Consider the following 20239-nt stretch of genomic DNA (forward strand, 5'->3'; position numbering starts at 1 on the left):
GGATGCAAGAATGTTTGAAAAAGTTTAAGCCAACGCAGTGTTGGGAGGTGCAAGTCAGGAGATGCTAGGTAATGAGTATAATGCTTATTTAGAATGATAGGATCTGTCCTCTTAATCTTATCTGAAGTAGAATATGAATTTATATACTAACACACAAGAAGTAAAAATCTGGGCCAAAAATTCACATATCTCAGTCCTATTTCTAACCTCAGGATATATGTAAATCCCTTATTGAGGAAGCAATTTGATTAAATCCCTTTAAAAACTCTTCAAATATCTTTAATTAAACACTAGTAACAATCAGAAATATGTAGTATGATCAACACCTTTCATCAGTGCTACATTTACTTGGCCTTTGTTTTTAGTTGCTGGCTGAGTGTTTGCTCCTTAAACTGCTGTAATTGGTAATGGACAAGACACTGAACTGGGACTCAGTTCTCTTGGGGTCTGTTCCTAGTTATGAAGGAAATGCAGTCTATTGGTCAGAGCAGGGCATCTTTCTCTGCTGTAGGCAGCAGCCAGCTTCATTTTAAAATCTTCACCTTACATAAGAAATTTGATTCAAATATTCTCAAATGGATTTAATTAACTAAAGCCTACGCATGACCTTTTCGCAATAGTCCACTCTTGTAAGCAATAGTATCTATTCCTTTATACTGGAGATGTATCAGAGTTCTAGTATCTTACAATTATTGCCTTGATAACCAGTGATCCTTATGAATTTTTCCCTTGACATTTTCTATATATATTGGAAATGTTATGGAAGAAGAAAATGTAGTTGATACAGTTTGTCTATATTATTTCTAAGGTCTGATTTCTATCACTGTGGTATTTAAGTACCAGAGTATCTAGACCGTCATAGCGAGGTACTTTCTAGCCACATTTCTTTCAGTTAGCATCCCACCATTAGTGGTCTTCTTTGACTCTTCGCTTTCCTTCTTCCCACACATCCACACTGTTGTCAAATCCTGGTGCTGCTTTCTCCACAACTTATCAAAATATGTGACCCATTCTTTCTGTCCCAACAGATAAAAAGCTTGTCCACTCCTTGGTCAGTTTCTTACAGTCTCTTCCTTTGTGGCCTCCTCTCACCCCCAGTACATCCAGAATGCAGTTTCTAAAATGATGTTCCATGCCTGTTGATCAGACCGCATCATTCTTCTTTTTGAATCTCTGCCCTGGCTCCCCCATAATTAAATGCTAGTAACAATCAGAAAACAGTCATATGATCAGGTACTGTACCATGTTTAAACTCTCATTCTCCACTCTTATCCTACGTAACTTTCGCTTCATAACTTCACCTGACTGCTATTGCAGATCTTACTGTGACCTCACTTACCTCCTTGCTCCACCAATGATGCCAGCTTTTCCATCCCCTTTGGTTTTCTCACCTTTCCATACCTTCTTCCCGATGCCCCCTATAATAGCCCTCCTAATCCAAACAGAACAGGCTCCCAGTCTCTCCGTATTCATATCTTTCCTCAAGGCCAAACCTCTCCCCAAGATGTGGTCTCGTAATATTGTCCACATGCATTGGGGAGATGTACATTGCACATACAGTGGGGTTGCTCTGGATCCTAGCAATGCTTTCTTTTAATGAGGAAAAATAGATTAAAAAAAATGTAACATCCAGTATAAAGGGGACCTTGTGAATTATGTTATATGGAGGGTTTTTTTACATGTATTAAGTCTGAGACTAAAACGTAGATAACATCCCTTTAAAAACAGGAGCAGATGCTTTCATAGAGTCTTGTGAGGGGAAATAGGAACAAATTTAAAACCTATAATAACCAAGCAGTACTTTAAATATTTTAAGTCAGATAGTACACAGTAAAAAAAAACAAAAAAAACAAAAACACCCAGAATGATAGATTGCAATTTTGTTTACTGGAGAATGCAGTTTAAGATGTACTATATTTATGTAAGGTTTTTAATAACAGTTTGCTGTACAAAATCTTTGATTGCTTTACTGTTTTTAATACAGGAACCATTTGGATGTGTTAAATTGTGTAGGATTTGGTGGGGACCAGCCCCCAAAAGAGAAATATGAAGGTGTTTTTCTTTTTAACGAGTCCATATACAAATATATTTATTCTACTCTTTTTATTGGTAACAGTGTGCATGGTCAAAAATGCTATTTAAGTTGTTCTCCTGTGGAACTGGTGCTGCTGTTTTGCTTTTAAAAATAAACAGAGGAGTGTATCTTCAAGAAATCATTTAAAACTATTTTCTTATGAATCGATAAGATCTAACATAAAATCATCCTTGGATTAAATGTTTTGTGAGAAACATGGTGAAAAAGACAACACAGACTTTATTCTGCAAATATGAATTAAGTGATAATGGTGCCAATGATCAGATGCTGTGATAGTTTCAGACATTTGTCTTACCATGTTTATTTTCACTGCAGTTGCCCTTTTTTAGAATAATTGAAATTACTCTTCATTCCTATGGAAAAAATAATTTGTCTATGAGAGAATATTATGTTTCTTTCTCCCCCAGCGACTGTCCTTAGTAGTTAGTGCTTCTGAGTTATTTTCTCTCAAACTTGTGAAATAAACATAGTTGAGCTTTTATGAGTGAGATATATCCTTTAACAATTACGGTATTTAGAAAGAAAGGTACGCTCTATGTGACTAAATAGTTGCAATACCTAGCGTAGCCATGAAGCAGAGAATGTAAAATTTTTGATGTCACGTTTGGTTAAAAGTTCAATGAATAAATATAGAACAAAGATGATGGTGATAAATTTAAAAGAAAATAAGAATAAATGTTAGGTGGAGATGTAGATGAATGAGACTGTCTATGAAACTGTCAATACAATGCAGCAAATAAGCAGTCTGTAGTTGGAGTCTTGAGTTCTTATTTAAAATGAGTTCAAAAAGAGGTTTATTTTTTCTTCCTTATGTTGTCTAGGACATTTTACCCTAGAGTGCATCACACTTCCCACTCAACATTTCTAATTAAAGTGTTTGTTGCTGTTTGGAATCTCATGGTGTGAAATTAAACTAGCAGTTTTCTAACATGCATAAAGTAAATCAAACATTTTCTCATCTAAAAGACAGACAATTCAGTCACAGAGAGCTTATTTCTCTGTTTTCTTTGTTTTCTTTTTTATCTGCTTGGTAAGCCAATTTTCTGCTTAGAATCTACTGTTTAAAACTCTTAATTCATTCAGTATGTGGGCTTTATCCTTTCCCAGTATGCTATGCAAAAGGCTGCAATTATTTCACTGTGTAAAAGTTTGCACAGAGGAGGGTGCTACTGCCTAAATAAGGTTTATTATTTTCTTTTAAACATCAGAATAAGAGAAAACTAACATAGCTCAGGTGCTTCAGTTACAAAGATGAAAAGATTTAATTCCTTAACTTCGAATGTTATGGTTTTTGAGTTTGGATTTTAGAGGGTAGAGCATACAATATCTCTCATTCTGCTGATTAGCTAATGCAGAGCATAGGCCACTGTCATGGAAAAGGAATGGAAATATGCAACACTGGTGCATGACAGCTGCTTTAATAGGGAACACATACATAAATTACAATGCAAAACATTTTAAAATACATTTACTACAATTTGTGGTGCAGTGGTTACAAAACTAAAAAGGAGTAGTTCCTTACAGAATATAAATGGTTCTACTTCATGAAAATTACCTTCAGAAATCTCCCTTTGGAGTCACAACCTGTATTGTATGAACTCTGGAACTGTGGCCAACAGCTATCCTCAGATGGGGACTGAAAACTTAGATCTATCTATGTAAAGGAGGTACTACCCTGTTCTCCTTCCCTAATTCCTGCCTTGTTTCTGTAAATTATGTGCAGCTGCCCTGCCTACTTCCCTTGAGCACCTGAGAGAACTCTAGCTCCTAACTTCCCATTCCCAGGCTGATAGACCACTACACTGTAGCCACTAACACTTCACATTTAGTCGGCATAAATGATTAGATGTGGAGTCTAGGTTAGATATCTGCTCTGGGGATGGGAGGAGAGGCAGTCTAATAGGGAGCTTAAAAAAGGGTAAAATTGTTGGGTTGTTTCCTTGTCACCTAAATTTCACATTCCTCCTTCCATTTATCTCCCTTGTTCATTAGAAGACAAAAGCACATAGGTTGCACATGCCATAACATTTTGCTCTCAGAGTTCTTGGCGTCCATGTTGGAACTCAGAGGACACCATTTTCCCTTGCATCCCCTTAATGTACTTCCAAAGTTTAATCTGTACTCTCTTTCTGTTGATGTCAATGGGCTCGGGATCAAGCCCCTGATGAGAAGGAAGAGAATACTAAGGGCCTGGAGAGCTTTAAATAGTCAAGTGAACAATCAGAATCTAAATGGAACCATTTGAAAGAGCTCTTCTGATACCTTAACAGATTTGGCCTATAATGGCTGAAACAAAACAGGACAATAAGACTACTTAAGGACGAAATATTGTCTGTGTTTTAGCTTTAGGAAATTGTAAAGCTTGGGGCTTGTCAACCTGGTTTTAGAAATCACATCCCCATGATGCGTATTGCAGCACCGTGTAGACAAGCCCTTAGATCAACACCCCTTCAAAACGCAGACATCTTAATATGTCAGATCATTGCTTTCCTCATGGTTATCCATAAACGGAGGTACCAGCCTCCCTAATTTTCCATAATCCTCCCGATTAATTTTGCAATTACATTTAAAAACTGGTAGGATTAAGTGTGTTTTGTGTCACTCAGCCCTCAGGTCAGATGAGCCCAGTGCTGTGGCTGTGGGAGGCATTATTCTCCGTCACCAGAGCCCCATGCAGTGGCGCCCGCAGCCAGGTTATATTCATATCACACGGGGTGTACCATTTTGTCAGCCAGGGTGGGTCCTTGGTCACGTTTTGAGGTCCCATGGCAGGCGGAGCTGATTCTAGGCCAGGGGCTCAAACACATGGCAGCTGTGTCACTGCTGCAGGAAGCAGAGGGCCAGGCAAAGAACGCCAGCAGTGTCTGGCAGGGACGACACACTGGTCCCCTGGCCTTCTCCTCCAGTGTGGCCAGCAGTAGCATCTGGGCCACAGGGGCTTCTCCAGGTCTGTGACACTCCAAGCACCTGCCTGTGGTACCAGTAAGTACTCTCCACACACCCCAGTGCCACTTGCACCTGATATTGGTGCCTTCTCTTCCTGAGCCTGGCCAACACCAGGCAGCTACCTTCCCTTTCCTCAATCAGACCCCCTTCCATCCCCGCATCTCCACTTCCCCAGCTCAGCAAGCAGCTCCTTTCAGCCCCATCTCTGCTCTCCCAACCCCACCTAATGCCTCTTTCAGCCCATCTAACTGCTCCACTCCAGCACCCCGTGACCTCCCCCATCTCCCGCCCCGGTGTACCGGGAGAGAAATTTCTACATGAAGCAGTTAAAGCACAACATGCAGCCCGTGGTTTGGGCAGTGAATCTAGCACCCTAAACCCTACTAACAAAGTGAGCCAAATACGCAAAAAACTCCACGCAAAATGGTTTCAGAATTGCTTGCGCAGGAGTGAGGATATGTTCCATATCATTGTCAGACCTGGTCATGGCTATTGACGTTTCTATGTGTTTCTTCAGCTAGTACCGCTGTTGTTTTTACTCACATCCACAGAAGTCCCTCTGAAGTGTACCACAAGCATTCATGGCACTACTCCAGAGCTCCCATCTGTGTTTGGCTTTGCACTTTTGGCACTTGATGCTGCTCCAGGCCACCTCCCTGATTTTTTGCATAAATGGCCCTGGAAGTCTCAGAGCAAGGCTGGCACCTTGGTATAAACCTTTTTCATTTTATAATGTGTCGTCAGTCACATTAATATGTAATGACTGAGGTAATTGTTTTGGAAAAAAATAACCTGGAGCCTTCACCTTCTTTTCCCTCACCACCCTTCTAGGTAGCCCCAAAGTACAAATATTGCATGCCATTAATACATGTTCTGACAGTTCAGCTCAGGAACAAAACATGGGGACTTGGAGGAAAGTGTACCTTTCCCACAAACCTTCACACAACAAATCTTTGTTTGTTCAAGAAAAATGTTCAAGAAAAGTAAAGGCAAATGTGGTGCAAACATAGCAACTCAAAAATATTCACCAATAAGTTTGCCCACTATATACCTGCGTTTAGTCATGCCTCCTCTGTATTGGTGAAGATCTCCCCACCAGAGCTTGCATATTTCGTTTAGGTCACTTTGACATATAGGTATAAGCATCCATTATTACTTGGTGACTTCTAATCAAATATAGCTTATACAACATACACTGTGTATACCATACTCCATTTTATGTGCCATTTAGGTTTGATTTAGCATCATTAAAATCAAGGGAGTTTTCCCATTGACTGGAACGGGAGCAGGATCGAGTCCCCTTGCTCAATATTGAATGGAAAGTGATGTCTCTTGTCTTTTCATCTCCTGTCCCTTTTGAATGTGCTAGTTCAAAAGACCCCTTTGAACCTGGGGGAGGCATGAAGTAGATATATAAACTATCCATTTTGCATATACCATCAGGTATCACAGAAAGCTCCAGCCCGCTTCCTTTTTCATAGCCCCTGGATTCCTGGGAGCAAATATCTCTTTCTTCCTAAGGATCAGCTGGGTGCTATTTAGGCTGTTCCAGCCCTTGCTCACAGAGCTGGACAGAAGATAATTCCTTAGTCACAGTTTTAGAGTTCTTGTATTTCCTTTACTCCAATTTAGGTCAAATGTGATTTCTGTTGCATCACCTGAGATGAATTCTCATCAAATACATTTTGAAAATCTAAGCATATTCCATTGTCTCTATTCCCTCTGTCTCCACTGCAGTAATATCTTTGAGGAGGTCCATGCTTAAGTACACTTGCCACTCTTGCCTTTTTACCCAGTATGGAAGTAACCAGAATCAATTTCTCTGACTGTTTCTCAAATATTTTCTTTTCTTTTTTTTTGCAGGCAATTTCCTACAGGTTTACAGGATTCTAATGAAAACATTATCTAGTTTCTCTGTTGCAACATCCAAAATCACTTCATTAGCCTTTACTGATCTTCTATCCAAAACATCTGTGGTGTTTATAGAGTATTCCTCTTTGCAGGCATAATATCAAAACTCACACCTCTTGTTTTATTTTGCCTATCCATTTGGTAAACACAGTTGTTGTATTGCATATAACTGACATAGCATAAAGTATTAAAATGTACCTCCTTTATGCTAATAATATTCTACATATACTCAATGTCATACACCTCCAGTTCAGCAATACATGCCCCTGGTATCTGTATATTGTTGGTCTTTAGCTTTGTTGCCCTTGGTTTACCTTGTCATTACATTCTCAATGGGTCAGTTTCAGATCTCAGTTACACTGGGGCTAATCCCAGTAACTCAACTGAAATAAACAGAAATCAAAACCAGGTGCACTGACTGCTAGATTTCAGAGTGGTAGCCATGTTAGTCTGTATCAGCAAAAAGAACAAGGAGGACATGTGGCACCTTAGAGACTAACAAATTTATTTGAGCATAATTTTCTACTGCATGCATTTGATGAAGTGGGCTTTAGCCCACAAAAGCTGATGCTCAGATAAATTTGTTAATCTGTAAGGACTCCTTTTCTTTTTACTTTGAGTTAAGTTTCAACTTTTTATATTTCTATATTTTGAGTTCTGACTGAAACACGGTGTTCCTTTTTTTTTTTTTTCCCCTCCAGGTTAATGATCTGCTCAGTCAACTAATCAGGTTTATTATCCATCTTTTTAACTGCTATTTGCATGCTGCCTGACCTAAAAAATAAGTTTTCCTGACATTTCTGCCTTTAGGGCCTCCAAAATTATTGGCAGGTCAGCAGCATTGGAATATAGTCTAAGGGGTTGCATGGGTGTAACTGAGGGAAGAGTTTGGTGGAGTCTTCCTATTTATTTCAGTGTTTATTTCAGCATAAACCAAGACAAACAAGCTCATCCCTCTTTTTCTCCTAGGTGAACACTTTTGCTAACCTATTGGCTCTCTCTCTTTAAGAGAAATAGCTATTAATAAAGTAGGCTAGTTATTTATCTATTGCCTATTTTTCCCCATAGCTTCTCTGCTTAAGTACACACCCAGTAGCTCTTGGACATTGTTTTTTTCATCCCATTACAAGTACTTCCTGTCTTCCTGTACCCCTAGTTCTTACAATTATCCATCTGTTGTCTTTGTATCATCCTGTTTTTGTGCTCTGCCTCTAGTTTATTCAACCTGCAATTTTTACAGCTAGTCCTGTTTCTCTGTTTTCATACAGTCATTTACTCTGAATCTAAACCAGCTAGGTTTCATTCATGAACCTCTCCTCATCTTGCATTCACTATCACAGGTTTTTGATACATATTGTTTCTACCACTGCTGTACAACCAACAGTGCCCACACAGCATTTGCTCTTGCCACATCCCAGAGCAAACAATCACAAACATTTTGCTCTTGATACACTATGTAATTTTATTAAGTTGTTGATTTTTTTTAAAGTGAATAATCAGCTATTCTTGGCATTCAGTCAGTAGCTCCTTTCCTTGTTTTCTTCTAGGAATGAGACTGTTACAGGGGTTGTCTTCTCTTGTGTCTTCTGTTCTGCTAACCTCTTAAGCTCTCTGTGTAGACAAATAATGTTCAGGCTGTGTTGTGTTATATTTTTGCCAAACAGATTACCCTTTAAAAATAAATAAAAGGTTTAAAAATCTATTTGTAACATATGATAATTTGTTTAGTTTATTGAGCTGTGAGAATATGGTATGGCTTTTATATTCTAAACTGTTAGCATTTCATTAAATATAATTGATGGATTTGTCTTGCAGAATATATATGGAGGAGTATATTTTGAAAACGGTAAAAATAGGAACGAATTGTTATAAATGACTCAAAATATTCTGGATTTTTTTTCAGGTTCTGAGTTACATCCGTACAGAATGGGATCCACTTGATGCTAGCTTTAGCACGACTCAGCCTTACCAGGTTCACACAGTGGAACACTCCATCAGCGCAGACAAAGAGCCCATGGTTGACAGCTGCATCTATGAGTGGGTTAGGAACAAAATTCAGTGCATGGCAGTCACCAGAATTCCACTAAGATCCAAGGCCATCTGTTGTTGCAGGAACATTGCAGAAGACAAGCTGCTCCTAGGCTGTGAAGATTCTTCAATAATTCTGTATGAAGCCCACCAGAGAGTGACTCGGTTAGCCCAGGCAGAACTGTTGCCTGCTTTAATAAACTGCCACCCCAGTGGAGCCATATTTGTGGTTGGCAGCTCTCAAGGGGAGCTGCAGCTTTTTGACATGGCACTGTCCCCAATTAAAATACAGCTTTTGGCAGAAGACTGCTCACCTAAAGCAACTTTGCAATTCAGTAAACGGTTTGATGTGTCTTGCAGCCTCACCCAGATACAATGGGCAGTTCCTCACACTGCGTCTGACAGGGACAACAGCATGGATGTTCATGACCTTCTGTTAATTCAGTTCGACAAAGGACCTTTAGGAGTACTTCAGTTTAAACTCGGTAAGTCACTCAGCACGTGTACTGTACATTAAGGTCTCTAGGCAATACCCCTTCTTCACCAGCTTCTCTCATTTTGAAGGATATTGCTCACTTTAATATCAAAATTGCTTATGTTCCAAATTAATTTGATGTCCCCTCATACAGTGACTAACATAATAGAAACCTGGCCTGTGACGGGGGCTCCTAGGTGCAACTACAACAAAAAAAATTATTTACACCAGAAATACAGAATCATGGTTCTTTTCTGAGTGCTTGCATATGCCCATTCCACTTTAGATGCCTTTTCACTGAAGGCAGAAAACTTTTTCCCTTACGGGTACCCATTGGGGTGGCTCATGCAGCCTCCACATGCTCAAGGGTATAAAGGGGCAGGGCTGTCCTAATCCCCCTCACTTCCTTTTCACCCCCCTTGGCCGGTAGTCAAATGTGTGTGTGAGCTTCTCACGCTCTTTCCTGTTCTCTCTTTAGAAATACTTTTTCTCGAGTTTTGTATTGTAAGTAGTATAGTTGTAGTTATAATCTTAGTCAGTGGTACTCGTTTATGAAAAATTCTTGGTTTTTATCTTATTTTTCTTCAAGCGTTTAGCTCGGTATCGGAGCTTGCCTAAATCTCTGGGATTTAAGCGCTGTTCTGGCTATAACAAGTCTATGCCTGTCAGAGATTCTCACTCTTGCTCTTTAAAGTGTTTGGGAGAAGGACCCCTGTCTCTAAGGGGTTTAAGACCATGACTGAGCAACTGAGGGAAGTTTGACTTTGAGATATCCTGATGGAAGCAGCTTTGTATCCCCCATTTGGAATCCAGCCACTTGCTACATGGGGATTGTGACTGAACTCTGCCTCAGAAGGCACCACCAGACTTGGCAGCATCCTGATGTTGAAATTTGTATGTATTTGTATTGAGATGAGGCCAGATGATGCTAAGAAGGAGTTCAGAGCTCTTGTAAGTGAAAGTCTGGAAGCAAGATCATCTTTACAGGCTGCATTGCATGCGGCAGATTCAGCAGCTCAGGTGACAGCAACAGTAGTCACTATGCATCGTGCTTCTTGGCTGTAGTCATCTGACATTGAAGTCCAACAGACAATTGAGGACTTGCCCTTTGAGGGCCCAGATTTACTTCCTGAGAAGGCAGATGAAGCTTTGCATTCTCTTAAGGATTCTTGGGTCACCCTCATGTCTTTTGGCCATTTGTACTCCAGGCCCTAAGAGAAAGTAATTCTGCCTGCAGGTCCAGCAAAGGTACCCATTCTGCTTGATAAGGCAGCTGGTTCAGTCCAGGAGATGCTATAAGTCTCAGAGGGACAGATCTCTTCCTGCCACCTTCTGCTACCTCCAAAAAATCCATAACATCTAAGTCTATTTGACTCCTTAATCGAGGCCAGTGAACCGCTCACTCTAAATTCCCCTCCCTTTGGCAGAAGGTAGTCCCACAGGTTGCTGGGACCCACATTACAACAGATTGATAGGTTCTAAGCATGGTTCAACTGGGATATACTCAGCAATTTACCCCTGTTCCCCCCTCCACCCTCTTCCTCATCCTTTTCAGGGACCATTCTCACAATACTGTATTAATTCAGGAAGGTCAGTCTCTGTTACAATTAGGGGTAAAAAAGGACTTGGGGGAATAGATTCTGTTCCCATTATTTTCTCCTTCCACAGTCCAAACGAGGCCTGAGAATATTCTCTGTGTATATATAAAGCCTGCTGCAGTTTCCACGATATGCATCTGAGGAAGTGAGCTGTAGCTCACGAAAGCTTATGCTCTAATAAATTGGTTAGTCTCTAAGGTGCCACAAGTACTCCTTTTCTTTTTGTAAAGAAGATGAAGTTTCAGATGGTAATGCTAGCATCTGTTATCCCATCCCTAGACCCCAGTGACTGGCTTGCTTCCCTTGACCTTAAAAGATGCCTATTTCCATGTGGCAAATTCACCAGAGCCACAGGAGCTTCTTAAGATTTGTTGTAGCAGATATTCATTATCAGACTACAGTCCTCTCCTTTGACCTGTCCTCAGTCCCTCAAAGTCTTCAAGAAGTGCAAGACAGTGGTTGTGGCACATCTCAGGATGGCCAGGGTCCAGGAGTACCCATATCTGGACAATTCATTAGATTAAGGTTGGTCCAGACAGCAAGTAATAGTAGCCATTGAGAAGCTCCAGTCCCTCTGTTCCTCATTGGGCCTGTTGATCAACAAGGGTGTGTCATTTCTTCTCCCTGTACAGCAAATCAAATTAATAGGAACTGTTCTCAACTCAACCAAAGCAAGAGTGTCTTTACTGCAGGCCAGGTTTTACTGCAGGCCAGGTTTCAGGCAATATTGGACCTATGCAAAGACTTCAGTGCATATCCTCGTATGACAGTGAAGAATTGTCTGAAACATCTAGATCACATGGCATCTTGTACATATGTGACTCAGCACACCAGACTTCACCTTAGAATCATGCAGAGGTGGTTGAAGTCTGACTACCATCTCTCTCATCCTCCACTGGACTTGCTGATTCACATACCTGCAAGTGTTTTGTAATCCCTGGACTGGCAGATGGATCCAGCCAGTGTATGCAATGGGTTCCTTTTGCCCAAACCCTGTCCTCCATGACCATAGTCACAGAGGCTTCATCTCTCAGTTGGCAGGGAGCTCATTTAGGGGCCTTTCAGACTCAAGATCTCTGGTCAAATTAGGATCTCTTTCTCCACATCAGTGTTCAAGAACTTTGACCTATCTGCCTGGCCTTTCCAGTGTTTCTTCCCCACATCCCAGGTTTTTCTGTAAGGATGCACATAGATAACACTGCTACAGTGTTATATGTAAACAACCAGGGTCAGATCCCCGTGCCAAGGGGCAATGAACCTCTGGTCTTTCAGCATCAGGAACAAGATTACACTCAAAGCATTTCATCTTCATGAGTCTCAGAACTGTCTGGCAGACCATCTCAGCAGATGAACCATTCAGCAAAGATATGAACAGTCCCTGAGACCTGACATAGCTAAGTCTATTTTTCAGATATGGGGAATGCCAGAAATAGACCTATTCACCACCCAACAGAACAGGAAGTGTCACCGGTTCTGTTCAAGAGCAGGTCACAGTCCAGGGTCTATGTCAGATGCCTTCTTTCTGTCCTGGAAAGGGAAACATCTTTACACTTTTCCTCCCATCCCTATGGTGCTGAGAGTTTTGAGCAAGCTCAGACATGATCACTCTATCCTAATTTCGATAGCACCAGTCACACCCCATCAGCATTCATTTTCGGACCAGGTGATCCTTTTGATACCATACTTCTCCCTCAGATTTTGGACATAGTTTTGTAGACCACAGCCAGATGCTGCGTCCCCGCTCTCCTGGCTGACACCTGACTGCTTGGATGATCAGTGGTTAACTCCCCCAGAATCCGTCTGTTCCCTTGGAATGCAAAAATATTGTTTTAAATATCAGAAAACCCTCCAGCAGGTATACTTACTTCAAGAAATGGAAGAGGTTGTCTGTGGTCCCAGCAGAAAGATACCTGACCTTCACAGGCTCCCAGTCCTCTTATTCTGGATTATCTGCTTCACCTAAAGGGAAAAAGACTTTCTGTCCATTCCCTGAGGATTCATCGGGCAGCTGTCTCCAGATACCATCCTCCTGTAACAGAAACATTTGTTTTTTCCAACTCTCTGACTCTTAAGTTCTTGAAAGGTTTGGTTTGGCTTATCTGACTTATTAGGGACTCAGTACCATCCTGAGACCTAAGTTTGGTTCTTGTGGTTTTAATGGGCCCCTCTTTTGAACCTGTAGCAACATGCTCGTTTTCTCATCTCTTCAAAGAAAGTAGCATTCAGCCAGGAGGGTAGCAGAAGTTCACACCTCAAATTTCTCACTAAAGTGGTATGGGCTTTTCATCCGAATCAGCCTATATACTTACCAACTCTTTCCCCTAAAACTTACTCTCACAAAGGTGAGGTAAAACTTCATACTTTGAACATTTGTAGGGTGTTAGCCTTTTACCAGAACAGGACTAGCTGGTTTAGAATGTCTTTACAGTTAGTTGTCTCCTTTGCTGACAGCATGAAGGTCAAGCTGTCACTTCACAGAGGATTTCTTCCTAGATTTCCTCGTATATTCATCTATGCTCAATATTGTTATGGTTCCACTACCGTAGAGTTTTATCACACTCTACAAGAGCACAAACACTGCCAGTTGCTTTTTTGGGTCACGTTCGCATCCGTGACATTTGTTCATATGTTCACTGCTCATTGTGCTTTCTCCCAAACCTCAAGAGATGATGCTAGATTTGGGAGAATGGTGTTGCAGTCCTTGCTTAGATAGACTCTGATACCCTCCTCCATCTGCAACTGTTTGTGAGTCACCCAAAGTGAATGGATGTGTGCAAGAACTCACAGAATAAAAACAGTTACATGCCTGTTTGGTAACTGTTGTTCTCCATGACCTACCCTCCTTCCCTTCTGCACTGGAATAACAGCATATACTGGCTTCCAGCGTGAAGAAACTGAGAGTGTCAGGGTGGTCCTCTCAGCTAGCAGCATGGGTGTGCAGCGGGCGCATGCAACGCCTCAACAGGTATTGCTATGGGGGAAAAATTCTCCAGCTTTGGTGCACTGATGCATGAATGGTGTGTGTGTGTGTGTGTGTGTGTGTCCCTCCCTCCTGTTGGGTGTTCGTCAAACCGTGCATCCCACATTTGGGCTGTGACATGTTGAGAGGTGTGGTAAAATCGACCATGAATCTGTTTAATGTTCTTCCTGACTCCAGTGTATGTGATACCCCATTTCCTTTCTTCAAAACTCTTTGTAAGAGGCAAATGCTTTTGTATATTTAAGGGTGGAGAGTCTATAAATTAACATATTCAGAGTTGTGAACCAAGGTAGAAAGTAACTAGCATTTATAGCACATTTCATCTGTAAAGCTCAAGAGTTCTGTACAAAGGCAAAGAAGCATTATTATCCCCATGGGGGTTACAAATGGAGAAACTGAGGCACAAAGATGCTAAATGACTTTCCAAAGTTATGCAGCAAGTCAGGGGATGATGCAGGAATAGAGCCCTATAGAGAGCTAATTTTCCTCTCAGGCCAGGGAGAATCAGGATTGACTCCATTCAAATCAAGAGAGTGTAAAGAGAGGAGAATCAAGTGTAAGTCTCCTGACTCTGAATTCAGTGCTGTGGCAGAGAGCCATGTCGGACGTACCTATACTGGGAAATTTCAGCATTTTTTCCCACTGCTTGTCTGGCAAGGTGAAGGTGCTAGCATTGACCTTGTTCGTGTGTTTTTACTACCATGTAAATCCCTATTGAGATCACAACAAACTCCAGCTGATTTTTTTGAGTCAGGAGGCAGTGGGAGCTAGATCCACAAAGGGACTTAGGCATTGCAGTGCCTAACTCCTAGGCACCCTTCTGCCAAGTGAAATTCTCAGCCCTGAGTTAAGCACCCTAGCTCTGTATACAGTGAGTGGAGAGAGACACATGCCTAAGATATGGATCTTCAGCAACCAGCAAGCTGAGTGGAGAGCTGCCTAAGCTAGCCAGGAGTGAAAGGCAGAGGGAAGGGGTGGGGCTTAGGGCCCAGATCCATAAAAATATTTAATGGCCTAGTCCCTACTGATCTTGGGCCTTAGGCACCTGTCTGACAGGCCACATAGATGTGCCTCCCTCCACTCAGGATCTCCAGCTGTGAAACCTGTCTTGGAGGTAGGTGCTAAGCCAGGTCAACTGTTTAAGTAGCCTATGCCCTTTCTCCCGAAAAATGATCCCAGGTTTACTGTGAGAACGCATACAGAATTGGGACCTGCGGGCAAGATGGGTAGGGGAAGGTCTAGTTTGAGAAGGCTGCCATGGCTTAGGCATAAGCTAAGTCTCCCAGCAGCACTGTGAGGTAGGACAGCTTTGCACATGCCTACTGGCAGAAAGGTAGGCACACACTGGGTTAGGTGGCAGCTGAGTGGTGGTTTTGAGAATGTCGGTGGCATCTGAATGTTGGGCGTAGGCACCTGAAGAGGCAGTTAGGCACCTAAGTACCTTGGTGGTTCTAGCCCTGAGTTTTTTGACAAGTCTGTCCATGATATCTCTGTTCCTCAATGATATTCAAGTATCCTTCTATGGAAAGAAAAAGAGACTGATTAAAAATACTGAAAACCTCCGTTTAATTGAGCAAATAGTTTCTGAAAGTGAAAGCCGACACTAAAAGTGATTCAGATAAAACAGTCTTCAAGGTGTAATGACAGATCGGTAAACTGATACCATGTGGCTTTAGCAACCAGGAAAATGTCAGATTTAGCCGTATTTTTATTGTTTAAAAAGAGCTGGCCTGATTGTCACTGTTATCCAAAAATAGTACTCAAGAAAAATGTTTGTAGATTGCCATTTATTACGAGATAATGCTGCTCCACCGTGTCCAATAGGGCTTAGCGGTTGTAAAACATCAGGCAGAACACTAATGAAAGCATCTGTTTGATGTTTTTATGCATGTTGTCCATTTAAAAAAATAAACCTCTAAATTACCTGGTGACCTGTCAAACAGAAGGCATTCTGCCCATGAATACCTTGCTTTTCTTCAGTCCTCCCTTGTGAGGTCTACTCACGACAGCTTTCCAGAAGGCACAGCTTTCCCCTTCCTATCTCTAGCTCATTTATGTTCTTACTAAGGCAAACAGGCGCTCAGTGCAGGGACTTAGAGGCCTTCCTGCTAATTGCCAGCTTGTAAACTTAATTGGACAGTCTCCCTGGGCACAGTTCCTAAATCAATTAGGCAATGAGTTGGCTCTCACCTCTTTTTCCCAGTATGTCGCTTGGAAGCGCACTACTCAAGAGAAGTCAAGCATCCAAATGGGAAGATGTTGACCTCCACAGTGGAAAGTTATCACATTTTAAAATTCATTCTGTATATTACCGTCAAATCTCTTCTACATAGAAGACCATGGTGTTCCCCCACATAGTCAGCTATGCGAGTCATAATATAAAGTCCTCTATTGCTTCAGTGTTCTCTTAGCTTTCTCTCTGCTTGCCACATTAACAAGGTGAAATACTGCACTGATTAGTCACTCTTCGTTGCTGAGATCTGCAGTTTTTTAAGGCCTCTGTTAATTAATAATTAATATACATACTAATTATAAAAAAATACATTAGAGGTGTGTGACAGAAAAACAGACATTCAGCACTCAAAGCTATCATTAACTTGCTGTGTTATGCCTATGTGGAATAGCTAATGTGCTGTGTTAGGACACGCTACTGGGAACCTCCCATCAGCAATGTGTGTGTATAACAGGATAGTTTAAAGATGCAGTTGTAGTTTCTGAGACTGCATACATGCCTGAAGTTACGTTTGTGCATAAGTACCCTGCTGAATCAATGTCTATAGCAAGAATTTCCCTGTATTTGGCTCTAAATATCTGTAAATAATGTGGCTATTATGGGTTTTTTATATACAATATGTTAGAATCAGCAGATCTATACAAAAAGAATAAAGTTTCAGGGCAATAATGATACCAATCTTGTCCTAGAGACATAGTATACTACATTAGATTTCATTAACATATAAACAAACATCTTCATCTTCCCTTCGCAATTAACATCAAGATTACTTACCTTGTGCAATACTTTAAAATATACTATAAACACTAATGAAGAATGACTACCATAACAATTAGATACTATCATTACCAGAAATATGCATGTATAAACTATGTCAATGTAAAAACAGCAATTACACAGAGAAAGTACCCATACTATAAATTCAAGTGTCAAATGTAATCTAATAGGCAAGCATGTGTTTTCTTTAAATAATACTGTAAAAATTAAAAAAGGCATTATTTTATTCTCTTTAGCAAACAAAGCCTTTCAAATGGTCTGAAAACATCAAGCATGGCGTACCAGGTTCTCCAAGCCACTGGCTGGTCATTGACATCTGGCTATACCTATTTTCCAGCTTTCTTGCTTCTTTGCTCTTGTATGCCTGTGCACACTACACCCACAATTGAATTTAGGAAAGTTTTAGTGAGATATGGTTTTCTGCAGCTTGTCTCTGCTCTTCTCCACTGGAAGAAGGTTCTCTCCTTGCCATCCTTTGTGTCTTTGACTGCAATTCTTGGGGTCAGTTTTCTCTTTCCTACTGGTATGTTTTTCTTAAAATTGGGGTTGGGTGACAATTTTGGAACATCTGTGATAATCTTAAAATAAATTTAGTTTCCTTTTTTCCTTTACATGGAAAAAATTGACAATATATTCTCTTAGTAGATTTCAGAGATATTTTAGAAATATACTGTTTCATGGCAGAAACCATCAACTCTGACCAGACATCTGAGGTCTTAGGTAACAGTTTTAAATGTACACAGTATTTGGACCTAGTATTCAAACGAGGTACACAGCTGAGAATATTAGTCATAGTGCATATATGCTGTAGGTAGCCACATTGATGTGATCAGCTGGCTAGTCAATTATAATATAGAATGCTATTTGCTGGAGCATTCTGGGCATGTGCAAAAGTGTAGACCCGGGATTGGGAATGCATTTATAACTTCAACCTCTAGAGAACAAGAATTATACATAAATCATCTTCTTTTACAGTGGGGAGCATGATGGTCAGTTTATTTCATTTTGATAGGTATGTTAACTCTGATTTTCAGCAATTCTTATCTATAATTGAAAGGTGCATTGGTGTTGGTGTCTGTAAAAAGATAGCTGGCCCTTTAAATGAAATCAGGCCCCACTTTTCTGTTCCAGTCCAGGTGAGTGCTAGTTTGGGATAATGAGGAGTGTGGGGCTGCCCATGGGTGTTACAAAATAAGAGACAAGCCAAAGTAAAGGGAGAGTGCAGAATCTAGAATCCTGAGAGTGAGGCCTGGTCTACACTGAAAAGTTATATCAGCATTGTTATGTCGGTCAGGCGTGTGAAAAACCCCCACACACCCCGACCCACGTAGCTATGCCGACATAACCCCCAGTGTAGATGCAGCTGTGCGGGTGGAAGAGGGCTTCTGCTGACACAGCTAACTTTGTTCGGGAGTTGGTTATTCCTACACCGACAGCAATCCCCCTTCGGTCTACACTATGGGGCTATGCTGGTATAGTCTCTGTAGTATAGGTGTACCCAGAGAAAGTGAGAGCCCGAATGAATGCTCAGAACAAGAGCAGAGCTGGGCTCAGAGCTTCAGGGAAGAGATTTCCCCTGAAGGAGGGAGCAGTAACAGTTCCCTAGTGAGCAGTGGCGCCAGATCAGGCTGATGAAAGAAGACAGTGAAGCAGTCAAGGGATTACCTACAATTTTTCCCAGGCCAGAAAGTCACCTCCAGAGAGGGCTGAAAAGGAAGATGCCTGCTGGCTCTCTGAGCCAGACAGCTGAAGCCCGAGGGTCAGAGAGGACCGACGGCTGGGGAATGGATGAGACTGCTGTTGTCTCCAGCCAGGAACTAGAGCCAGGCCTGAGAATGAACCAGGGCAGAGAATACCCCAGCAAGAAGGGCTGGGACGAGGCATGGTGAGAGATGCTGGAGCCGTACCTGAGAGCCTGAGTGCAGTGAGAGGTGCCGGAGCTGTACCTGGTGTGTTGACAGACTGTTGGGATTTGATTCTGGATTATGGTTGTGTGACTTTTGTAATAAATTAACTCACAAAGGAATATTTATGTTTGGAAAGCTTGTGCAGAGTTACTGGGGACTCTGGAAGAGGGAAATAGAGGAAGGGGCTGCATGCAGGGCCACCCTGAGGGCATGAGCAGGCATCCTGGAAGCGGCCACTCTTTCATATTGTCTCACAGGGTCACATTCTTCTTTATAATTAAATACTGAAGAAAGACCTCAAATTGTGGATTTTGCTGAGCTGGAGGAAACTTTTGTGCTTGACACATAATGTGGAGGCTCTGACTGTTTACTGTAGGATCATAGAGGATCCCATAGCACTTTCTCTCTAATAGTGTTAGAACTTGATCCAACTTCCTTTAAAGTCAGGGGATCCCAAATTCATAATGTCCTAGTATAATTCCAAGCCCAATATTTATATGCTGGCCTACCTAAAAGAATTAGGTATGCTGGCCTACCTAAAAGAATTCCTTCTAGTTACATAAGAACTGTTATACCTAATCAGACCCATGACCTATCTAGTTCAGTATCCCATCTCTTGCAGGAGCCATCACAGAATTCTTCAGAGGAAGGTGCAAGAACCCGGCTGTAGGCAGATGCGGGATAATCTTCCCACCACATTATGTTTCATTGTAATCTCCAATAAAGAGAGGTTGCCTTCAGCCATGAAACACAAGGTTTAATATCTCTTCCAAAATCTTTGTGAGCGTTAGCTATTCTAAGTACCAGATATTCTTTTTATCTATATAAATGTGCAATCCCTTTTTGAAATTTGCTAAATTCTTGGCTCCAATGGCATCCTGTGGCAATGAGTTCCATGGTCTAATTCCACATTTTATGAAAAACTGTTTCCTTTATCAGTTTTGAATTTGCCACCTTCCAATTTCATTGAATATCCCCTTTGTTCTTACCTTATAAGAACAGAAGTTCTCAAGCTACCTTCTCTATAGTATTTGTTATTCTATATATTTTTATCATGTCCCCTCTTAGTTGTCTCCTTTCTAAGGTAAACCACCCCAGTCCTTTCAATTTCTCTTCATGAGTTTTTCCATAACCATTCTTGCCTCCCTTCTCTGAACCCCCTGTAATTGTTCAATATCTTTTTTGAGATGTGATGACCAATATTGCACAGAGTATTCTCGAAGAGACTGCACCACTGATTTACATAAAGGCACTATAGTATTTTCCTCATTGTTCTCAACCCCCATCCT

General features: G+C 41.3%; 1 protein-coding gene across 1 annotated transcript in view; it reads left to right on the top strand.

The window, feature by feature from the left end:
• The window catches only part of WDPCP (WD repeat containing planar cell polarity effector), a 278021-nt gene that overhangs the window by 134252 nt on the left and 123530 nt on the right, over window positions 1-20239 (top strand). The window contains exon 10 of the mRNA XM_073339528.2: window positions 8856-9465. Within this exon, the coding sequence (XP_073195629.1) occupies window positions 8856-9465 (610 nt within the window). The remainder of the gene's footprint in view (window positions 1-8855; window positions 9466-20239) is intronic.

The sequence above is a fragment of the Lepidochelys kempii genome, chromosome 3, assembly GCF_965140285.1.
Source record: "Lepidochelys kempii isolate rLepKem1 chromosome 3, rLepKem1.hap1, whole genome shotgun sequence".
Classification (NCBI taxonomy): Eukaryota; Metazoa; Chordata; order Testudines; family Cheloniidae; genus Lepidochelys; species Lepidochelys kempii.